The sequence below is a fragment of the Peromyscus maniculatus genome, chromosome 3 (assembly GCF_049852395.1).
Source record: "Peromyscus maniculatus bairdii isolate BWxNUB_F1_BW_parent chromosome 3, HU_Pman_BW_mat_3.1, whole genome shotgun sequence".
In the NCBI taxonomy this organism is placed as follows: Eukaryota; Metazoa; Chordata; class Mammalia; order Rodentia; family Cricetidae; genus Peromyscus; species Peromyscus maniculatus.
Window position 1 is genome coordinate 95,260,224 of NC_134854.1, and position 22,593 is coordinate 95,282,816.

A 22,593-nucleotide genomic window follows, 5' to 3' on the forward strand; every position below is an offset into this window, starting at 1 on the left:
CATCTGGAGTTTGAATCAGAGTTAAATGACCTTTTCTTGTGAATAACATTATAGAAGAAATGACTCCTTTTTGGTTCTACTTACATAATATTATTTTACTTCAATATACCTGATTAACACATTCCTTTTGTGTGTATTAAAGAATATTTTGTTTTTAAATTTACATACAATTGCACATGTTTGTGGTATGAAGTATGTTTTGATTTGTGTATGCACTGCATAGTTGCTAAATTGATATAGTAAACGTGAATTTCCTCTAATTATTTGGTAAGGACAGTTAAAAACAAACTCCAGGAATTTTCAAGTGAATGCTATATTAATATTAACTTCAGTTACTCTGAGGCACATTAGATCTCTTGAATTCATTTTTCTGATGAGTTTATTAGTACAGGTTCATAATACAAAATGATGGCTTTATTATGATTTTTTATACACATGTATACACATTTACTTTGCCTCCAATGGCCACCTTTCCTCTTCTAACTTCCATATTTTAAATATTTTAGCTGACTCATGTGTTAGTGTGTACAATGTAGGATCCAGGCCTAAGTGTTCGCATGGCTAGCCCATGGTCAAGCCCCATCTAATGAACAGTCTTGTGTTTCAGTGACTTCTGCTACTGTGCTTTGAATTTGATAAATCTCTGTATATCGTATATTGGAGTTTATTTCCTGACTTCTTGTTTTTTTAGTCTACTAATCTGATATCTGTTCATGAGGCAGTACCTGACCCTTTTAACACTAGAGTATTATTTATATTTAATACAAAGTAAGCATACTGTCTTTCAAAGACTTTTTGTTTCCAGGTTTTTTTTTTTTTTTTGTTTTTTTGTTTTTTTGTTTTTTTTTTTTTTCCATCACAGGCAATTTATTTTGTTCTATTCATTCACAGTTAATACAGAAAATACTTGGAAACATTTCCATATAATATTTGACACAGAAATCATCAAATAGAAGTATACAATGTTGACAGGAGGCAGTACATTTATAATTTATAACCCCAAATGTATTTATAAATTAGAAATGGAAAGATCTACAAATGAAATTATGAAGGTTCACCAAAGTCATTTAATCTGTCAGTTCTCATTCATTTTTATGTCTTAATAATATTCTATTGTATGAATAAGCCACATTTTATTTCTCTCCAGTATTTGATAGCTATTTGAGTTGTTTTAACTTTTTTACTATTAGCAACACACTGCTGTAAACCTTCATGTACATGTTTCATAGGTGCACATTTTCAGTAGTTTGAAGATATATTCCTAAGGGTAGAATTGTTGAGTAACAGAGTAACAATGTTTTGCATTTTGACCAACCACCAGACTGTTTTGCCAAAGTGGCACACCATTTTACAATCTCACCAAATCCTTGTTTTTAAGGCTCTGATTTTTGTACAAAAGCATTCAATCATTCTGTCAGACCAAACCAGGAAAAGTAAGCTATAGTTCAGAGCTGTTCTATTCCATTTACTATGCAAAGCCAATCTTGGCGTTTGTAACTCTCAGCCCTTTTGAGTATTCTTGCAGTGTTCACCTTTTCCTCCACCACTTTTTTTTTCTTCTTTTTTTCTGGTTTATTTCTATCTATTACAAATGTATAAAAAATCCTCCATCAACACTGCTGATAGCAGCAGAACCTTGAGAAATATACCTTAGGTTTGCCTCAGAAAAGGAACACATATTGTACTGTAAAGTTTATAAAATTGGCGCAAAACATTGTAATAATGTTACAATACCAGTTTTAAGAGTTCAGTGACTAATAGGGAGCCGATGGGATACATGCAGAACTGTGAAAGCGATCTCACTTAGCCAGCTGTACACGTAGACTGTAAATCTACATTCAGATCATTTCTGAACTAAGACTATCATCTCAGTTTATCTGTTGAGGTCAACCAGGAAACCCTAGAATATACCTTGATTTTTGCAAAAGAACAAAATAGGGGGAGGGGTTTCTTCAGCATTTCAGTCCACGAGTAACAGTATCCTAACAGGCAAAGTGTTCTCTCACTGTCAACATAGAATGAACTGCTGCTGGAGGTCAACTTGGGCTTTAATTTGCATTAGCACTTACATGCATAGTAGTCCAAGTTGTTGACCTCATGACTTTAAAAAGTAACTCTACAAAAGTAAAATGGCCCTTCTTGGAAGACTAAAGAAAGACATCCAGCCACAGTTGTAAAAAGTCTCATCAAAACAATATACCCTTTTATGAATTATGCCTCAATTAAAAAAAAAAAAAGAAAAAAAAAAGTAGCCCCAAATAAGAAGCAGCTCTGAAAAAGAAAATATAACTTAAGATATTTGAAAAAAACAAGGTGAATACAGGTTCAAAAGTAATTAAGATATATTTTCTTAAGGCTATCTAGAATTAGGCTTTAAAGAATTCTACCATTTCAAGTTTACCACTAGTTACTAGATACCTATTTACAAACAAGATGTTCACCTTTTTTGTTCCTTTATCAAGAGAAAAATCTACCTTCAGACTATGAGGGTGGTGATGGGGAGGGACTAGAAAACAAGATTCAAACAATCCCATGCAAATATCACATTTTTCAAATGGAAGAACTCCAAACTGCACTAGAAGTTCCAATCACTAAGACACTTTCCATTGAAATGATTTAAGTACAACTACATGACACCAAGGTTTAGGCCTAATATAGGCCTGACAACCAAGTCCTTGTTTTCTGGAAGAAAGGCCTCAAAAGTCCCACTCAATTCCATATAACAATACTTCAAAGATCAATTAGGTTTTCCTTTCCTTAATATTTTTGTTTTTGACTTCTAATCCTAAAGACTAGATTAAAACTTAGCTCATTTCCCAGAAGGCATTGCTTCCCTTTGCTCTATGAAAGAGTCCACCAAGACCTCTTCCTCAAAACCATCTAGCCCCCAGCCTCCAGCCTTTGCTTGTGATGCATCTTTCTCAACATCCTGAAAAGGCAATGTAGGTAAAATATGCTCATAAACATTAAAACTAGTTGTTAGAAAGACGTAACTAGCTTTATAATTTAAGTTTTAAAGCATAAATACTTGCAGCTTAATCTGCACTGACAATGATTGTCGAAGCCTAGAATTCAACATTTACAAATTCTCATTCACACACACAAAACACACTATTATCACACAACTTGTGTCTTGAGAGAATCTTCTGCTTTTTAAATCTTTGGCTTCCCAGTCAATCCCAAATTCAACCAACTTTTCCGAGTTCTGGTAGTTACCTGGACCACTGAGGCATTGCCACAAGACTTCTTCTCTTTTGAAACATCCTTTTTCTCTAGATATTAGGATAGCTACACCAGCTTGTTTCTTCTGTGGTGTATGTTGGTGTGGGATTATCTATTGCTTGATTTTTCATGGATGTGTTTAGCTTCTTTGGGTTGAATTTTCCCTTCTAGTGCTTTCTGTAGGGCTGGGTTTGTAGACAGGTATTGATTAAATCTGGTTTTATCCTGGAATATTTTGTTTACTCCTTCTATGGTGATTAAGAGTTTTGCTGGGTATAATAGTCTGGGTTGGCATCCGTGGTCTCTTAGTGTCTGCATGAGATTTGTCCATGATCTTCTAGCTTTCATAGTCTCTATTGAGTAGTCTGGTGTTATTCTGATGGGTTTACCTTTATATGTTACTTGGTCTTTTTCCTTTGCGGCTCTTAATATTTTTTCTTTATTCTGTGTGTTTAGTGTTTTGATTATTATGTGGCGAGGGGACTTTTTTTTTGGATCCAGCCTATTCGGTGTTCTGTAAGCTTCTTGTATCTTCATATGTATTTCTTTCTTTAGGTTAGGAAAGTTTTCTTCTATAATTTTGTTGAATATATTTTCTGTGCCTTTGAGTTGGTATTCTTCTCCTTCTTCTATCCCTATTATTCTTAGGTTTGGTCTTTTCATGGTGTCCCAAATTTCCTGGACGTTTTGTGTTATGACTTTTTTGTCTTTAGTGTTTTCTTTGACTGACGAATCTATTTTCTCTATCATGTCTTCAGTGTCAGAGATTCTCTGTTCCATCTCTTGCAATCGGTTGGTTATGCTCGTTTCTGTAGTTCCTGTTCGTTTTGTCAGGATTTCTATTTCCAGCATTCCCTCAGCATGTGTTTTCTTTATTGTCTCAAATTCATTTTTCAGGTCTTGGAATGTTTCTTTCATCTGTTTAATTGCTTTTTCTTGGCTTAATTTGATTTCTTCCCATTTTTTGTTCGTTTTTTCTTCCATTTCTTTAAGGGAGTTTTTAATTTCCTCTCTAATGGAGTTTTTCATTTCCTCTTTAAGGGAAGTTTTTATTTCCTCTTTAAGAGAGTTTTTCATTTCCTCTTTAAGGAAAGTTTTTATTTCCTCTTTAAGGTAGTTTTTCATTTCCTCTTTAAGGAAAGTTTTTATTTCCTCATTGAGGGAATGTTTTATTTCTTCTTTAAGGGCCTCTATCATCTTCTTAAAGTCATTTTTAGGGTTGATCTCTTCTGTTTCTTCTGTCATGGTATGTTTAGGTCTTGCAGGTGTAGAATCACTAGGTTCTGATGTTGCCATATAGGTCTTTATGTTGTTGCCTGTATTTTTGCACTGGCGTCTACTCATCTTTTCCTCTGTGCGGTGCAGGTGGTGTCTGTGTCTGAGAGTGCCTCTCTTGTTCTAATTTTTAGTCTTGGTTTAGTAGGGGTTCTTGGTTAAATTGGTGCTATTGGGCTGTTTCTTCAGGGACAGCTGATTTCAGTCGGTGAATTATATACTTATGATTCTCGTGATCTGGTTTGGTGACTGGGTAGCGCCTTCTTCTGTGTTCCCAGGTCACGTTTTGTTCATTTGTCAACTCCTCAGCTGATCTTGTTTCTTCAGACTTCAAACTGTAGGCATCTGAATCCTCTCCCAGATGGGTTTCAGCTGAGCAGGGTAGTCTCACCAACACCTCCAAGTTGTTGGGTTTCACAGGATCAGCAGTTGGGCCCTGGGTTGTCCCCAGACAGAGTGTCCAGACTCGCCCTAGTTCCGACCCACGGAGATAGCCTCTTCCCCAGGTGTTGGGGCTAGGGGCGTTCCCGTTCCAAGCTTTGTCCACCCCTCTCCGTCCCCGGGCCTGTCCACCCCTGTGGCCCACCGCCACAGGCCCACCTGCGTCCACTTGTCTCCACCGCTGGGCCTGTATGTCCCTGTCAGCGGCCGCTGGGTCCGTCTACCTCTGCGGGCGGCCAATGGGCCTGTATGTCTCTGCCGGCTGTCGCCGCGGGCCTACCTACCTCTGCTTGTCACTGCTGCCGGGCCCATCCACCTCTGCGAACTGCCACGGGGCCTGTATGTCCCTGTCGGCCGCTGCCACCGGGCCCTTCCACCTCCGCAAGTCGCCGACCTGCGTCCGTCTGTCTTCGCCGTGTGGCCTGTCCACCTCTGTGGGCCGCCGCCAGGCCTGAAGGTCTCTGTCGACCGCCGCCGGTCCTGTCCACCTCCGTCTGCTTATCTCTGCCGCAGGGCCTGTACACCTCTGTGGGCCGCTGCTGGGCCTGAATGTCTCTGCCAGCTGCTGCTGGGCCTAAATGTCCCTGTCAGCCACTGCCGTCGGACCCGTCTACCTCCGCGGGCCGCTGCCACAGGCCTACCTGCGTCTGCTTGTCTCCGCCATCTTCTTGTTTCCAGGTTTTAACTTACCAGATTGATTATAAATTTGTCTGCTTCTTTGGGTCGAAGGACATCCTCATTATACTTTGCTATCCCATCTAAGAATGCTCTTTCAATTCTAGCTGGTGTTCTCCACAAAATCTCTGAAGTTTTCTATGCTCACGTGTGTGTCTTTAATATTTCTCATTGGGTTATCACTGTTTATATTACCCTCTTTTTGTTATTCTGAGTGGAGGCTTTTTTCCTTTAAGCATTTCTTGTATTCTAGAACAACTTCTGTAGCATTGTGAACACTTGGTCCTTGGAAATTGTTTCCCACCTCACACGAAGTGGTGAGTTTGTTACACGTGTTATACGTGGGTGCCATTAGGCTCCATTCTACTTCCTCCCGCACTGACCTTTCCTCCTCCCCATCTTTACTAATCCTCAGCTTCCCCAGTAGTCCCTCCTCCTGCCCTCACGTCACATGTGTCCTCCCCACCCCCAATAGGCCAGACTAAGAAAGACAAAGACCATTTGTTTCTCTCACTTGCAGAATCTAGACCTAACTTCATATGTGTGCATATAAACTAAAAGGAACCCTAGAAGGGGAGGAAAAGGTCTTGGGGGGGCAGAGGAAGGATGAGAGTGTAATGGTCTTTGGAGAGCTCATAATATTCCCCTACCAAGTCACCGGGGCCCAGAGCTTTCTGTAACGGACAACTTTCTCTATGGCGAGGTTTCTATGTGTGGCTAGTAACGGCAAACACGTGTCCTCTAAATATTCAAATTCAATTTGATCAACATCTCCACAGTAGTCTCAGAGCTTTCAAAGCCTTTGGTTTATTTGTGTGTTTGTTTTAATGATCATCATTTCTTTTCATTCTAACTGTGTTGATTAGGCCTTCTCCATTCTTGCTTGGCCTTCCTTATGATGGGAATGGTATGTTAAGGTATTTGATTTACATTATTTTTATTTATGTTCCGTTTGTTTTAGTCGGCCTCTTAGCCTCATGAGAGAGTCTCCTGACATCTGTGGTACACATACGTTTACATTTCATCACAAATTGTGGCTTTTTAAAAAGCTGACCATTCGTGTTCATTGACTTAAACACTCCTCTGTCTGGCGTTGGGGTTCATGTGGTAGACCAGACACGGCTGTCCTCAGAAAGGTCTGCCTGCAACGACGGCCTTTGTTCGATACCAGAAAACCCGAGTTTCAGAAAGGGCTCTGTCATCGCTTATCTGGGAAGCGCGGCACATGGGAAAACACGTGGCTTATGCTGAACATCTGCTCTCCCTTGGAGGACTCGAGCAGTTTGGCCCATGCCTTTGCGGTGAGACTCGGCAGGAACCTGGGTTCGAGAAGCTAAGCAGCATTCCTGCTAGACACTGTTTCAGGGGTCCTCGCTGCTGCTGGTTGCAGAAGGGATCAAGTGCCCCTGTAAATCACAGCTGTGAGCACACTACTCTCCAGGGGAGCCGGCCCGGGGGGCCTGTGCTCCGTCCCCGGGATTTTATTTCCTGCTGTACAAGCCCTCACTCTCCATGCTCCCACAGTGTTAAATCACAGCTGTGAACACAACTCCACCCCGAGTTCCGGGGGTCTCCATCCTTTCACTGTGTTAAAATCACAGCTGTGAACACAACTCCACCCTGAGTTCCCGAGGTCTCCTACCAAGTCACGGAATGTGCAGTGGTCTTGGGGATCTTCCACTCTAGGGCCGTAAGTTCTGCGTCCTTAAGGCAACCCTTTCGTTTGGACTCTCGGAATCACTGCGTCCCCTCTGGTAACACACTGATTGTCTGGCTTTGTGAGCCAAATTGAAAGCGTTTGTTTAAACTGGACCTGGTGACGCAGATCTGTAATCCTAAATTCAAGCCCTGTCTGGGTGACAGGTGCCAACCACGGTAGCTCAGTGAGACCTCATCTCAAAATAAAGAGTAAAAAGGGGCCGGGGTTGTAGCTCAGTGGTAGAGCACTCATCTAGCACACGCTGGCCCTGATCTTTTCATTTCAGAGGTGAGCAGAGCTCACTCTTACTTCCTTGTATTGCTGGTTTATTCATCTCAGCTTGGTCATATTTTGAAAACATGTTTTCTGGTTATTTCTGTGTTTAAATCACCTGATTATTAAGCTCATCATTTGATATTTTGGTTTTACTAATTTCTTAATTTTTGCCTGCGGCCTCTGGATTGACTGTCACACCTCCGTCTGTCCGTCTACTGTCTCCATTCTCTCCCTTATGTACGGCCGCGTAGTTTCTGCTTATGTGGAACAAGCCTCAACTGAGATAGATCTCTCATCCAGATCTATCTCACGCTTACACACATTCACAAGCACAGTTACACCAAACACTAACCAGCAGTTTTATTGGGTTTAAAGTCACACCTTAGGGGAAAGAAACTCCTTCTGTGGTAGATTCCTCATTGGCTAACAAATTCCCAGGGTACTTGCACATTTAAATCTGCTGTTCTATTTTTAAAATTATTTATTTTAAATTACATTTTGATCATATTCTTCCCCTCTCCCAAGTCTTTCCAGATCCTCTCCTCCTCCCTACTTTAAGTTCTTTCTCAAAAACAACAAACAAACACCCAGTATAACAACAAACCATCCAAACCAAAAAAAATAAAATAAAATTGCTGTGGGATGTTGTTCTGTATGCTATGAATATGTGTTGCTCTGATTGGTTGATAAATAAAACACTGATTGACCAGTAGCCAGGCAGGAAGTATAGGTGGGGTGAGCAGACAAGGGGAATTCTGGGAAGAGAAAAGGCTGAGTCAGGAGTCGCCAGCCAGGCACAGAGGAAGCAAAATGACAAGGCAGAACTGAGAAAAGGTACCAAGCCACATGCTAAACATAAATAAGAATTATGGGTTAATTTAAGTGTGAGAGCTAGTCAGTAATAAGCCTGAGCTAATGGCCAAGCAGTTATAATTAATATAAGCTTCTGAGTGATTATTTTATAAGTGGGTCATGGGACTGTGGGGGACTGGTGGGACCAGAGAAACATTCTGACTACATAAAAGAACACCCAAACAGAAAAAAACACCCCCCACCAAACTGTAACCAAATAATAGCACACACTAAAAAAACAAAACAAAACAAAACAAAAAACAACTGTGGAGTCTCTTATGTGTTGGTCAACTACTCCTGAATATGAGGCCTGCCCTGGAGTGGTTGATATATTAAGTGTCACTCCACTGGAGAAAACCATTAGATCTGATTTTCTACAGCCTTGATCCTTAAGGGACTGGCTTGGCTAGGGAAAAATTATTTCTTCCCATGAGTTTATTGAAAAATTATACTTTACTATTGTCACATTTCATTTTCTAAAAATATTATTTATTCATTCATCATTTTTTATTTACTTATTTACAGCATGTGTCTTTCCGTGTGGCCATGTGTGTGCAGAGGCCAGAGGTCAGTATCAAGTGTCTTCTTCAACTGCTCTTCATCTTGTTTTTTGAGACAGGATCTCTCATTAAACCCAGGGCTTACTAACTGATAGACTGGCTGGCCCCAAGCTCCAGAGCCTTACCTGTCTCCTTCCCTCTACCCCCAGCTGAAGTTACAGATGCATGCCATCATGCCCTGCTTTTGCATGGATGCTGTGGGGTTGCAAACTCAGGGCTCATGTTTGTAAGCAGGCGCTTTACTGACCATGCCCCTCCATGTTACTTGAATGAAGTCTGAGAGGGTGGAAATACATACTCACACGCTAGATTTAAGTTTTGTAAGGCTGCATGTATAGTGTACGCCTGACAAGTAGGCAAACTTTATATTGGAAAATCATAATGGCTCGTGGATGCCCAGGAGAGAAGGCAGTTGAGGGGGTAGGGGACACAGCCTTGCTTTCATGTCAGGAGGCTGGTTGTCCAAGATCAAGCAGAAACAAGTCCCACCTAGAGTGGGCTGTTCTTTCCTTTCCCATGCCAGTGCACTCTAGAAATGTGCTCTGCTTTTAAAACTGGGATCTCTGGGGTCTGGAGAGATGGCTCAGCAGTTAAAAGCATTGGCTGTGCTTGTGGAGTTCCCAGGTTTGGTTCCCAGCATCCACATGGCATGCAGAGCTGTAACTCTAGTTCCAGGAGGTGCCACACCTAGTCTGACCTCCACAAGTCTGTATGCATGTGGCACATAGACATACATACAGACAAAACACTCATACATATAAAATAAATCAATATAAGCTGGGCATAGTGGCACACGCCTTTTATCCCAGCACTCCAGGGGCAAAGGCAGAGGCAGGAGTATCTCTGTGAGTTTGAGGTCAGTTTGGTCTAGATGGCAAGCTCTAAGATAGCCAGGTCTACATAGAGAGACCCTGTCTCAAAAACAAAACAAATCAATCAATTAATCAATCAATAAATAGATCTAAATTTTTTCTTACACTAAGACATTTAGGTTAAAGAATTTGGTAAGGAATAGTATTTTCAAAGTCTCTCAGTCTGCTTTAGTTAGCATCTGGGGTGGGGAGATGATCAGGGAGGTCAGGCACTTGCTGCCCAACCCGATGACCTGAGTTCAGTCTTCAGGACTTGCCCTACGAGTCGTCCTCTGACCTCCATGCTCACAGTTTCACATGCTCATCCACCCACATCCATTCGCAAAATAAATACATGTGTAGTCAGCTTCAGCATTTAAGAGTGATGGAAAGAAGGCTTTACGGTTTGCCTCTAACAGGCCTCAGACAATTACATTGTGCTAAAAAAAAAAAAAAAAAGCCCACAAAACATTTAACAGAGATGACTCCAGTTAGAATCATGGCTGGCAAGACATTGCTCCGCTCTGTTTGTACCCAGGGTGTCCCAAGAAACACAGGACAGTGTTTGCTAATGGTGTTTGCTAATGTCAGGCCACTCTTCTGCCCGTCATGGTAAGTTTTTTTAAATGTTATTTTTGGTTTTGAAGCATATTTATTTAAAATGTTTCTCTTACGTTTTTATTTATTTTGAATGCTGGCGGGTGCCACCACGCACTGATGGAGGTCAGAGGACAATTTGCTTGTGGGAGTCAGTTCTCTCCTTCCATCATGTGGGTCCCTGGGATTAAACTCAGGTCCACCTGCTGAGCCACCTCACTGGCGCCAGCAGGACAGTCTTTAAGGTACCCACATTATTTTCAGATTTTACTATTCGGAGATTAGGTGCCTGCCAGTTTCTACAAAATGGCACATTCAAAGATAAGACAGGAAGAAAGTGCATTCTTCAATTTCTTACAAACTGGGGATATACTAAACAGTGTTTTAGTAAAAGCAAATCTACCTTTATTTGCATGATGATGGTGAGAAAATTCCTGTCGTCCTCAAACACTGCTGACAGGCTTGGTCCAGGGCCACAGGTCTTCTCTTCCACCTTCTTGTTAATGAATGGGCTGGTGAAAGCGTCAAAGTATGAGTCAGGCACCAGATTAGGAACTGACAACACAGTGTTTTGAAAATGATTAATTGCCCCAGAAATGCCATCCTGTCAGAGAGAAAAACACAAACATAATGTAAGCACAGATGACTGCATTTACGAAGTTTTTGAATTTTTCTGATAAATAAGAATAACTCCTGCTGGGTGGTGATGATGCACGCCTTTAATCCCAGCACTCAGTAGGCAGAGGTGGATGAATCTCTGTGAGTCTGAAGCCAGCCTGGTCTATAGAGCTAGTTCCAGGACAGCCAAAGCTACACAAAGAAACCTTGTCTCAAAACAAAAACAAAAACAAAAACAAATTGTAACACATTGTGATGAGATACATTTTGAAGTATGAATAAAACACTATGAGGGCCGGGCGGTGGTGGCGGCGGCGGCGCACGCCTTTAATCCCAGCACTGGGGAGGCAGAGGCAGGCGGATCTCTGTGAGTTCGAGGTCAGCCTGGGCTACCAAGTGAGTTCCAGGACAGGCGCAAAGCTACACAGAGAAACCCTGTCTCGAAAAACCAAAAAAAAAAAAAAAAAAAAAACACTATGAGGGAAGGAAAGCCAAGTGGAACTCAGGAAAAATTAAATGATGGTTAGATGTTTATTGGTATTTGGAAAATAGTTTCTATCCTAGAAATATGAGCTGAGAAAAAAATTAGACATAGAAAAAAGATTTATGCACAGGCATTCATTGTGGAATTATTCATAATAGCTAAAATAATTAGAGAAAACAAAATATTAAAAAATGGTGGCTCAGACCTATGGATTATAGAAAATGCTATACTCCTTCCCAAAGATGTTTCCAATGTAATTAATGAAATGGACAAATGCTTATGATACAATGTTAAGGAGAAAGAACAAAAACAAGGAAGGAAGGAAGGAAAGGAGGGAGGGAGGGAGAGAGGGAGGAAGAGGGGCAGAGAACATAATTTAATTTTAAATTTAAAAATGTGTCCAAGTGCATATAATCTCATGGTAGATTAGGTATGCAGGCATACCAAAACAAGACTGGAAGGAGGAATGATTATTATTTTCTGTTGATAAATTTATGGAATTTATAAAATTATGGAATTAAAGAGTGATGAATAACCAAGAATCAGAATTTTCTAAGATAAAAGACGATCTTGCAAAGACTTCAAAAGTCGTGCTTACAACAGTGTGGTGTCTTAGACTCTGCTCAGAGGGATGCACTCAGCAATCTAAGGCTTGTGCCACCCTGAATTGTGCTCTTGAGGGAGTGCCTTGCCAAGCCTCTGCTCTGCCCCCAGGTGAGGGTACAGTGCTGCCAGCTGCAGTCTTACCCATCAGCTGACTGTACAGAAGTTGCTCCACTATTTTAAAGGTTGCTTATTTGAAGATATTAGATAATGAAATACACACCAAAAAGTCATCCAAAGAAGGCTCGAAGAGGAGAGACTGCACGGTCAGAATCAGTTCCGTAAGGAACATGGGGATGAGAGACTCATCTTCTTCCTGCTTCTCCACCAGTGGGGCCCCCTGGAAGGACCACATGTACACTGTTACAATGATCCTACCTAGCAGAATGCAATCAAGGGAAGCAAACACACAAACATGCAAAGAGGAGCAGGCAAGTTCACATAATGAGCTGGATTTAGATCCATGGCATGTGGAAGTCTTTCTGGGAATAATACCACAGAAAGAGCAAAAATAAAACTATTGGAAGATGATACAGCAATGTAAAAACACCTCTCTCTGTAAAAATTGAAATGCAAGCAAACTTGGAAAATAATTTTAAATGGAAATGGGACAGCATGCATAGTGTAGCAGAAACCAGAGGCCTCGAACCAGACCAATGACTCTTTGCATGAACACTTGCAAGTAAAGATACATGGATAAAAGAGTTTACTGCGGGACTCACTGTGTCACACTACAGCTTCCATGAGAAGACTGATTTTTCCTTTTTTCCTCTTATATTTTATTTTATTATATTTGGAGGGTGGTTGCAAGGGCAGAGGGCAGATACCAAGGACAGGGAGATGAACAGGATCGAGATGCATGTGAAAGACACAAAGAATAAATAAAAATAAAGTTTTAAAAAATAAATGGGGTTCATATACTTGATAGAAACTACACCTTATAATAACAAATGCTGTAATGGATATGCCCTTTTTAATTTCCATCGCTGTCATAAAATATCCTCATAAAAAGCAACCCAAAGGAGGAAAAGGTTGATTGGGCTTACAACTCCAAGCTATAGGCTGTCACTGAGGGGAGATCCAGGTAGGAACTCAAGGCACTAGTTACATCACATACAGTCAAGGACATCGGCAGAATGCATCCTTGCTTGCTTTTTAACTCCCTCTACTAATATAGCCCAGGACATATGCCCCCTACTTACATTGCCCAGGGCTTAGCCCAGGAAATGGTGGCTTCCACACGCAGAGTAGGTTTTCCCCATCAATTAACAATCTAAATAATTGTGATAACAATACAGACATGTCCAAAGACCAACTTGACTTACATAGTTCTTATTAAGACTCCCTTCCTGGATGATTTTAGGTTATGTCAAGTTGACAGTTAAAACTAACCAATATAACACTCAAATGAAAATTTCTCTTTTTTTTCCCCCAGCATATAGAAAACACCAGGAAAAATTCCAAAATAGAGACGTGTGGTGGTAATCTAATTGTACTGAATTATTATTTTGATTGTATGTTAATAAATAAAGTTGTCTGGGATTCAGAGCTATTAGAGCCATAGCAAGAGTGTGGCGGTGGTGGCACACGCCTTTAATCCCATAGATCTCTGTGTGTTCAGGGATACAGTCAGCATTGGAGACATATGCCTTTAAGACCTAGGGGGCTGTACATTCAGACAGTGACGAGGCAGTCATGTGTTTGGGTTTACAACCAATGAGAAGGCAGAACAACATACTATAAAAAAACGAACCGACAGGAAGTAGGTCTCTTTTCGCGAAGCTGGGACAGCAGGAGGAAGGGTGAGATTTTAGCTCTGAGCTCTGACTTCTCAGCTCTCTCTTTTACATTGTTTCTGTGTTTCTTATTTAATAAGACGGTTGGTTACATCTACAGAGACGCTTTTCGGTAAACACCCAGAGACATGATTTCGTCCAAATGTACCTTTTTCTCGGTGACTTCGGGCTTCTCTTCAGTAATCCACTTCTGAATGACGTCTGCTGAGGGCGTTCGCTTTAGTTTGTCAGAGAGAAAATTCAAAAGTGAGCTGGCAGTGTTTACTGTTAAGACGTGCAGGGTGTTCTGAATTAGGTAGTCATTCAGACGGATGAAGCTTGAGAAAAAGGCAAACACTCTCAGATTTCTGTGATCACTACATATTTCTGATAGCAACTCTAAGGCACGGATTTAAAATTTAGAACATAATATCTCCTGGAATTTTGGTTGAATTATAGTAAAACATGAAATACTTCGGAATTGTTCCTACACCTTCTTGCCTTGAAAGCATAAATGTATTCATTATAGGACGTTGACTTAACTAGTGGTCCTGACTTTCCCATGGGTTATTTGATGAACAAGATGCTTGTTAAGAATAATGCACCCAGCTCACCTAGTCCAAGGGCCACAGGAGTTTTTCAGGGAGCTTTAAGGAAAAACTCTGTGCACACAATGTGTGTAACTTGTGTCTGTGAGTAAAGTATGAAATCTTTGCAATCTGATTTATATGGCGCAGGTACTGTGGGATGCTGATATGGTGCATGCATTGTGGGAGACTCACAACTGTAACTCAGCACTCATGTTCTTACTGGAGTATTAGCATTGCAAGCTACATCTCTGTTTTCCATGGGTTCCAGAAATCAAACTCAGGTCATCAGGCTTGGGAAAAAAGCCTTTACCCACCAAGCCATCTCCCCAGCCCAGGGCTGACTTTTTCATGTCTTGAGAAGTGTAGATTCTCTTTTCTATCCTGAAAAAAAGAAGATGCTCTCACCATGTGAGCCTCATGCAGTGATGCCTTTTGCTGGCCTGTTCTGTGTACGTCATTTTTTCCGAGTCTCCATAAGTGGGCAAATCAGATGAAGCTCCAACTAAACTTGCAATGTTTACCTTAAAGTAATCTAAGGACAATACAAGGCACAAATCTTCTGTAAAAGCTCTTTCAATATTGACTCAAAGAAAAACAGAACAAAACAAAACACAAAAGCAACAAAATCCTTTGATTTGAAAAACAACACAGGACCCCAGAAAACAAATAGAATTCATGCCTACAATTTATGCATGCAAGCAGAAGTTTGGAACAAGTGAAAAGAGAACAGCTATCTAGCTGGAAGGGAAACAAGAATACAGAAGAGGTGGTATTTTAGAAGGCTGCCCCTCAGGACCCTCCCAGTTCTCCGCCCTTCATACCCTCATAGGGTTCGAATGCACAGTCATCAGGAATAAATCCGGCAGCACGTAAGGCAAAGCGGCAGGACTTCCTGACCACGTCTTTGGCCTCATTTCGGAAATCCTCCAGGCGCTCTGTCACCTAAACATTCACAGGTGTGTGTAATTAGTCACGGATCCTGAGAAAAGAGGGAGTCTGAAACTCTACAGACAACATCCATTACCTCCTGTAGTCGCACAATTTGCACGGCCTTGAACTCCTGCAGGGTGTAGGTGTGAAATTTTTCAATATAACAGAGTCCCATAAAACTCAGTTGGTAGCACATTTCATTAATTTTAAGAAGAGCTGGTCGCAGATACTGAATGAAAATAAGAATTAGTATTTAATTTTTAAAGTCCTACATTGCAAAAATATGTGCAGAATGAAAACTGGTTATGAATGGTTTTAGGGGTGTGTGTGAGGGGGTCTTAACTTGGCTAATAAGTACAAAATCACACACCAGGTAGGAACTCTTCGGAAACATTTTTGTAAAAGAATTAATCGGGTTATCATATTTAATTTGCCCATTTCTCTCCTTTTCACTTCAAGAAGGATGCATGTCTTTTGGCTATTAAAGGAATAAAGTTGAAGACAAATAACAAAAGCTACACATCTTAAATTTCATTAGCTTCAGCTAATGGCTACTAAAAGGCTTTACAGTGTCCAGTCACAATGATCACAGAAGGGACCATTTATTAATCTGAGAGGCTATGACATATAACAAAACTAAACTTAACTTTAAATTTACCCTGGTTAACAAGATGCATTGGAAAATGATAAACAGAGTCACAAACAGACTCATCACTTTCATCCCAACAATGTGCCCAGGAGACAAAAAAAGGATCCATGAATATTTATAAAATGTTTAGAAAATATTTAGAGAATTTTAATATGCTTAGAAAAAATTATACATGGCTATTAATTTGCAATTGCATTTATTTGTAAAAGCATTATTTGTAATTACCAGAAAGTGGGAAAACAATTCAAATACCTATCAAGAGATAAATAAATAAAGTAGGTATAACCACACAAAGAAATATATTTAGTCAGTGGAAATAAATGGTATTTCACAGCAGTGATGCATTTTGAAGAGAGTACATTAAGTGAAAAATGTCAGTCATGCTGCATGATTCCCTAAGTGCAGAGAAGGGGCCAACTTGTGGAGACAGGAAGCAGATGCTGGGGAGGGACAAGGGAGTTGGGGAGAAATGGAGAATGGCTATTCACGGCGGCAAATGTAGCTTCCTTTTAGGGTGATGGATATGTGCCCAGATGGACTGTGGCAATGGTTGGTCCGTCGTTAGTGAACACACTAAGTAATACACCGTGGGTGAGTGAATACATAGCAAGCGTGTAAATTGTGTATCAATGAAGTTGTTAAGGAAAATTTAAGCACAGGTGCTTACAAGGTTGGCTATTTTTGTGAAATAAAAATTTCAGGGCCAGCAAGATGGCTCAGCAAGTAAAGATATCTGCCACCAAGCTGAGGAGGACCTTGGTTCAATCCCAGGGACACACCAGGTAGGAGAGAACTAACCCCCGAAAGTTGTCCTATGACCTCCACACATATACCATGGTGATCAGGTGATCACACACACACACACACACACACACACACACACACACACACACACAAGCACCTGAATAAGTAAAATGTAATGACATTTTAAAAATGGGCTGGAGAGATTGCTCAGTGGTAAAGAGCAATAGCTGCTCTTCCAGAGGACCCAGGTTCTGTTCCCAGCAACCACATGGCAGCTCACCACGGTCTTTAACTCCATCCCGGGATCCAACACTCTCTTCTGGCTTCCAAAAGCCCTGCACACACAGTACACAGGCAAATACGCAGGTAGCACATCCATACACACAAAATAAAGGTTAATTTTTTAATTTAAAAAAATAATTCTTACATAAAAAATTTAAATTCTATGCTCCTTTTTTTTTTTTTTTTAGCCTGGTCTAATTAGCCATTGAAGTCACTTAATTGTATACATTACGCTCGTGGAATGTTGGTTAGCAGCGAATAGGTATTTGAACCACAACAGTAGGTAGATTCCTAGGTAAATCTTAGCTTAGAAAGATGCGAACTTTCTAGAATACTAAGAAGAAATTTAAGGGGAGGTACTATCACGACCAAGACACCACTGGCAAAGAGATGATCTCGGTACATAAGAGGCCATGAAGACTGGGAAAGGTCATTTAAAAGACAAATCCAGGAAGAGATTTTGCATAATGACTTAAAACATTGTGTGATCCATGCAGTATTTAAAGCATGGTAAAGAAGTTCAAGTGGCTAATGGAGTTAAGGATGCAGAGTTTGAGGTTTAATGCTGCAAGAGAACAGGACATCCTTGCACAGTTCAGCACGCTCAGTGGAAGGGGTGACCCGAGACGACACATCCTGCACCCTTACTTTGCATGATTAATTTTAATTATTATTGATCTACATTAATCTTAGTTCTCTCGACCTCCTCTGTGGTACGACTGACACGGCCCATAAAAATCAGATTATTCTCAAAGAGAAGCAAACTGTGGCTGCTGAACGGAGAAGGTGACTCGTGTAGAAATAGACAGATGAGGTGGTCGCCCGCACAGCACCTGAACGTAATTCTTCAAAAATGGAGCCCAGGTGCACGAAGCCCCACCCCTCCCGGAGAAAATTACCATTCTAAGATTTCTAGGCTGCCTCTAATCGAAGGAGACCTGTGCCTCTCTTCTTACGCGTCTGCCTTGTGCTGCCCTTGTTAAGGGGCCAGAACCCCGCTGAAGACTGGATTGCTAGAGGTGACCGGACAAAGACTGTACTTTTACCAAGATGAAGTAGTCTGTGTCAGGTGTTGGTATACCAACGCCTGTGACCAAGTCACAGTTTCTTGCCCTGTAATGTTTTTAAAAACATGATTAAGAAATACATACAGGATTAACAATGAACAGATTTTTTTGTAGCGCTTTTCGACAGCCGGTGATTTTCTTGGAGCGGACATTCTTCCTCCACACGCTGAAAGCCTTCCACTTCCGGAAGAGCGAGAATATGGGGATCTTGGTGAGTTCTCTGTGGTACAGATACTCCTTTTCCCACCGCTCAATCTCGATGAACTCGATGTCGTCGTTGTAAATGTGAGTCACGGCCTTTTTGCTAATTGTGTAGTAGTCGTTTTTATTGATGTTTTCATAACTTACCACCCTGTGAGCAAATACCAATTGGGACAAATGGATAAAGTATTCAGCACAAGAATAAGCAATGGAAGCGCTTTTTGTTGTTAAAAGATTAACGTATTAAAGGTGAATACCATTTAAAATCTAACCAAATCCTAAGAAACTTTTGAGTTAAAGAAAAGTCTCAAGAGAAGAGCTAGATTTAAACATCGGATGAGACATTAGACAGATTCCACGTTAGCGATACGTTTAATCATTACGGTTGCGTGATCTTTTCAACAAAAACAAATTCACTATAGACATTTTTGTTACATTTATTTCCACATTTTGCAGGTGTGTGGCAATCAGAGGACAACTTGTGGGAGTCATTTCTCTCCTTCCACTATGTGGGTTCTGGGGATCCAACTCAGGTCCCCAGAGTTGGCTGCAAGCACCATTATCCACTGAGCCATATTGCCCTCACTATAGACATTACTTTTCTTGAGACAGGGTCTTACTATGTAGTCCTGGCTATCTTGAAACTCACTATGTGACCAGGCTGGCCTTGAACTCACAGAGATCTGCCTGCCCCTGCCTCCTGAGTGCCGGAATTAAAGGTATGTGCCACTAAGCCTAGCTTCACTATAGACATTTTAAACTTAATAATAGTCTTTTATGAAAGCTGCTTGGAATTAAGCTTGTATTAATTACTAACTCTTTAGTGATTATTCAATATCAATGGCACAAAAGACCTTTCAATTATCTAGTATTGACATAATTGTAAGAAAGATGAAAGAAAACATGAATTATTAAGAGTAGAATTAAGCTTCAAATTAACTAAAATAATGTCTAATTCATCACAGATTATTGTCAAAAAATTTTTGTTAAAGATACTCCTTTTTCATCAAGGGCATTCCTCAGCTTCATACAACAAAAGAAAACTAGACCAAGGAGAAATTTAAGAATAGGATAAATTAAAAGGAAAAAAAAAAGGGTGGATTCTATAAAAGTTCTTTGATTTAAAATTCTTTGATGAGAATTTAAAGTACAAAGATATTTTCTGCAGTTTTAGCTAAAGCAACAAATATGTGCCACTTACATGAAATAAAACAAGTGCAAAATATGTAATAACAACCTTGCCAAAATGTGTTCAGGAATTTAGGAGAGTAATAGCCATATCTGTAGTGCATTCCTGCTGAGCTCCTGGCTTGGCTCCAGAGAGCAGCACCTAGCTCTAATCTTTCTTTTGTTTAACCACACCTTTTGTTTCTCTTACCTATGTGAATCTTGTTTGAGAGTCAAGGATCAGAGAGTCCCCCAAGGATCAAAGGCCTATGCAAAACTTGGTCCAGGAAACCCCAAAACCCGTAGTACCTGATAAATCAAACAATTTGCACCTGGCATTTGGTCTCTGGGAGCTCCTTTTGGTTTGCTTTGAAGGTACGGAGATTAACTATCTAAACTGTAAAATGGAGTAAATAAATATGCCCTAGGCAAAGGGTTAGTGCTTCAGTCCTTCGAGGCTAGACCCCCCAGCAGCCATGATAGGCTAAATTCATTCTTAAGATGCCCCTGTATCTTCATTCCACGGATCCGCCTGAACCCACGCACTCATGTAGCTACAGTCTCTGAAAACCTAAAATCACAAGACAATGATTGAGCCCAAAGCCCAGATCGTTCCTATATTAAAGCCATGTAAAAAGTACGTGCAATGGGGGCCGGAGTGGGGGATCAGTGGTGAAGACGGATGGCTGTTTTTGCAGAGGACGGGAGTTCAAGTCCCAGTACCCATGTCAGATGCTCACAACCACCTGTTACTCCAGCTCCAGAAGACCTGCTGCCCTCTTCTGGCCTCCACAGTCACTACACTCATGTGCACATACTCCCAACCCCCAACACACACATAATTAAAAACAGAAAAAAAATTTTTTTTAAAGTATATGCACTAGGTAAAGAGTAGATAGCAGCACTCTAGTGAAAACCAACTTTCCCCACATGTATGCTCTGTTCTTGGCTCTGCATTCTGAATAGGAGTCTAAGGTCCTTTAATGTAGCCTTTTGGACATCTGAGATGCTTGTAGTGGTTGAAGGTAAATAACTTAAGATACAAACTGTCGGGCAGTAGTGGACTGTAATCTCAGCACTCGGGAGGCAGAAGTAGGCAGATCTCTGAGTTCAAGGCCTGCCTTGTTTACAGAGCAAGTTCCAGGACAGGCAAGGCTACACAGAAAAACTCTGTCTCAAGAAACAAACAAGCAAACAAACAAATAATGTAAGCTACACATTTATGATCAGTGTTTTAAGAGATCAGAACAAAATTCTTATCTACTCTGGGCCTCTTCATCAAAAAGCTATGAACCACTGCCATAAACCAGTTTGGGTTTTTAATTTCTATTTTTACATTAATAGAACGTAGTGAGAATGTTGCTTTCCTACTTCACTGTTGCCATGGAAAACTCTGGCCTGCTTTGCTTTCATTTGTCCTCAGTGTCTATCTTTTTGTTTGTATTCTAATTAATTCACACTGGAAATGTCTGGAAAGCATGTCAGGTGTTGCGTGACACATTTGAAAGTTTTTCCTTTGCCACTATCAATAGCTGAAGGTATAACTGGTATATATTTGGAGTGGTTTGCTCCATAATATGAAACTTCAACTTGCCTCATGTCCTAGTCACTGTGAAGAGATAGGATGACGAAGGTAACTCTTATTTAAAAAATAAGAAAACATTTAATTGGGAATATAATCACAGTTTCAGAGGTTAGTTCATTATCATCATGGTAGAGAGCATGGCGGCAGCAGATATGGTGCTGGAGCAGTAGCTGAGAGCTACATCCTGATCTGAGAGAGAGAGAGAGAGAGAGAGAGAGAGAGAGAGAGAGAGAGAGAGAGAGAGAGAATCTGGACCTTGTGTGGGCTTTTTAAACCTCAAAGCCCAGCCCTAGTGACACACTTCCTCCAACAAAGGCCACACCTCCTAGTCCTTTTAATCCTTTTAAATAGTGTTACTCCCAGGTGACAAAGCATTCAAATTTATGAGCCTGTGGGGACTGTTATTATTCAAATCGCCACACTTTGAAAACTGCAATCAACTCCTGGTGTCTCATTGACAGCAGACATCAAAACCAAGCAAGGACAAGCAGGTGGTCACGGTCCTGTACACATCTGGAAAACTCCCTCTGTGTGTTCTGCTACCAACAGCAAAGGCAGTTGGGGTCCATGACATGAGTCCACTTGCTAGTTAGTGCTCAATGCTACTTAGAGACTTTTATTTATATGTCTGTTTCTTTACAAAGTATTGTCAGACCCTCAGTCTGTTTGTTTTCCTCATCTCAGCTCTCCACAGAGAAGAGCACATGTAAGTCTTTTACAAGCATGTGTTATTTTTATTGTTGCTTATTTATTTATTGGGGGCATGCCACAGTGCACATGTGGTCTAAGGACAATTTTCAAGAGTTACTCTCTGCTTCTGCCAGGTGAGTCCTAGGGAATGAACTCAGGTCATCAGCCTTGGTGACAAGCACCTTTATAAGCTGAGTCATCTTGCCTGCTGGCCCCGTGTGTGTGTGTGTGTGTGTGTGTGTGTGTGTGTGTGTGTGTGTGTGTGTGTGTGTGTGTTGGCTCATTGTCTCAGAAGTTGTAATCCATGGTCCCCCAGCCTGAAGTGAGACAGAACATGATGGTGGCAGAGAGAGTACGGGAATGACTTGGGGACTAGAAATAACTATTGAAGGCACACCTCAGTGATCTACTTTCTTCAACTAGGCCCTGCCTCCACCAGTTTCCTAACCCTCTCCAAACACTTCAGCAGCCGGGGACCATGTACTTAGGACACAAGTCTATGGGGACAATTTATATTCCGGGTCAGACACTGGATCATCAGCGTAGAGTTGTATTGAGTGTTTATGAAGACACTAGAATCCAAGTCAAACCCACATGCATCCTCATGTCTTCTAAGGTTCCAGGTCAACAAGCTCCCTAGACCAGGCTGGTAAAGATATTTAGGATCTACTGGCCTCCTTTTGGAAATTTCAAACAAGAAAACTGCAGAGTCCAAGTGAGTGCATTCTCATGGAGACACTTGAGAATGGCATGGGGAAAA

At 40.9% G+C, this 22,593-nt stretch overlaps 1 protein-coding gene across 4 annotated transcripts in view; it reads right to left on the bottom strand.

Moving 5' to 3' along the window:
- Dnah6 (dynein axonemal heavy chain 6) overlaps positions 1-22,593 on the bottom strand; it is a 233,090-nt gene that overhangs the window by 190,707 nt on the left and 19,790 nt on the right. For 3 of the 4 annotated variants that reach the window (XM_042273487.2, XM_042273488.2, XM_076566963.1), the window contains exons 5-11: positions 18,275-18,542; positions 15,543-15,677; positions 15,340-15,460; positions 14,924-15,050; positions 14,098-14,266; positions 12,377-12,493; positions 10,852-11,052 (exon numbers count right to left, since the gene is read on the bottom strand). In XM_042273487.2, the coding sequence (XP_042129421.2) occupies positions 10,852-11,052; positions 12,377-12,493; positions 14,098-14,266; positions 14,924-15,050; positions 15,340-15,460; positions 15,543-15,677; positions 18,275-18,542 (1,138 nt within the window). The remainder of the gene's footprint in view (positions 1-10,851; positions 11,053-12,376; positions 12,494-14,097; positions 14,267-14,923; positions 15,051-15,339; positions 15,461-15,542; positions 15,678-18,274; positions 18,543-22,593) is intronic. The other variant, XM_042273489.2, reaches the window with a different exon arrangement.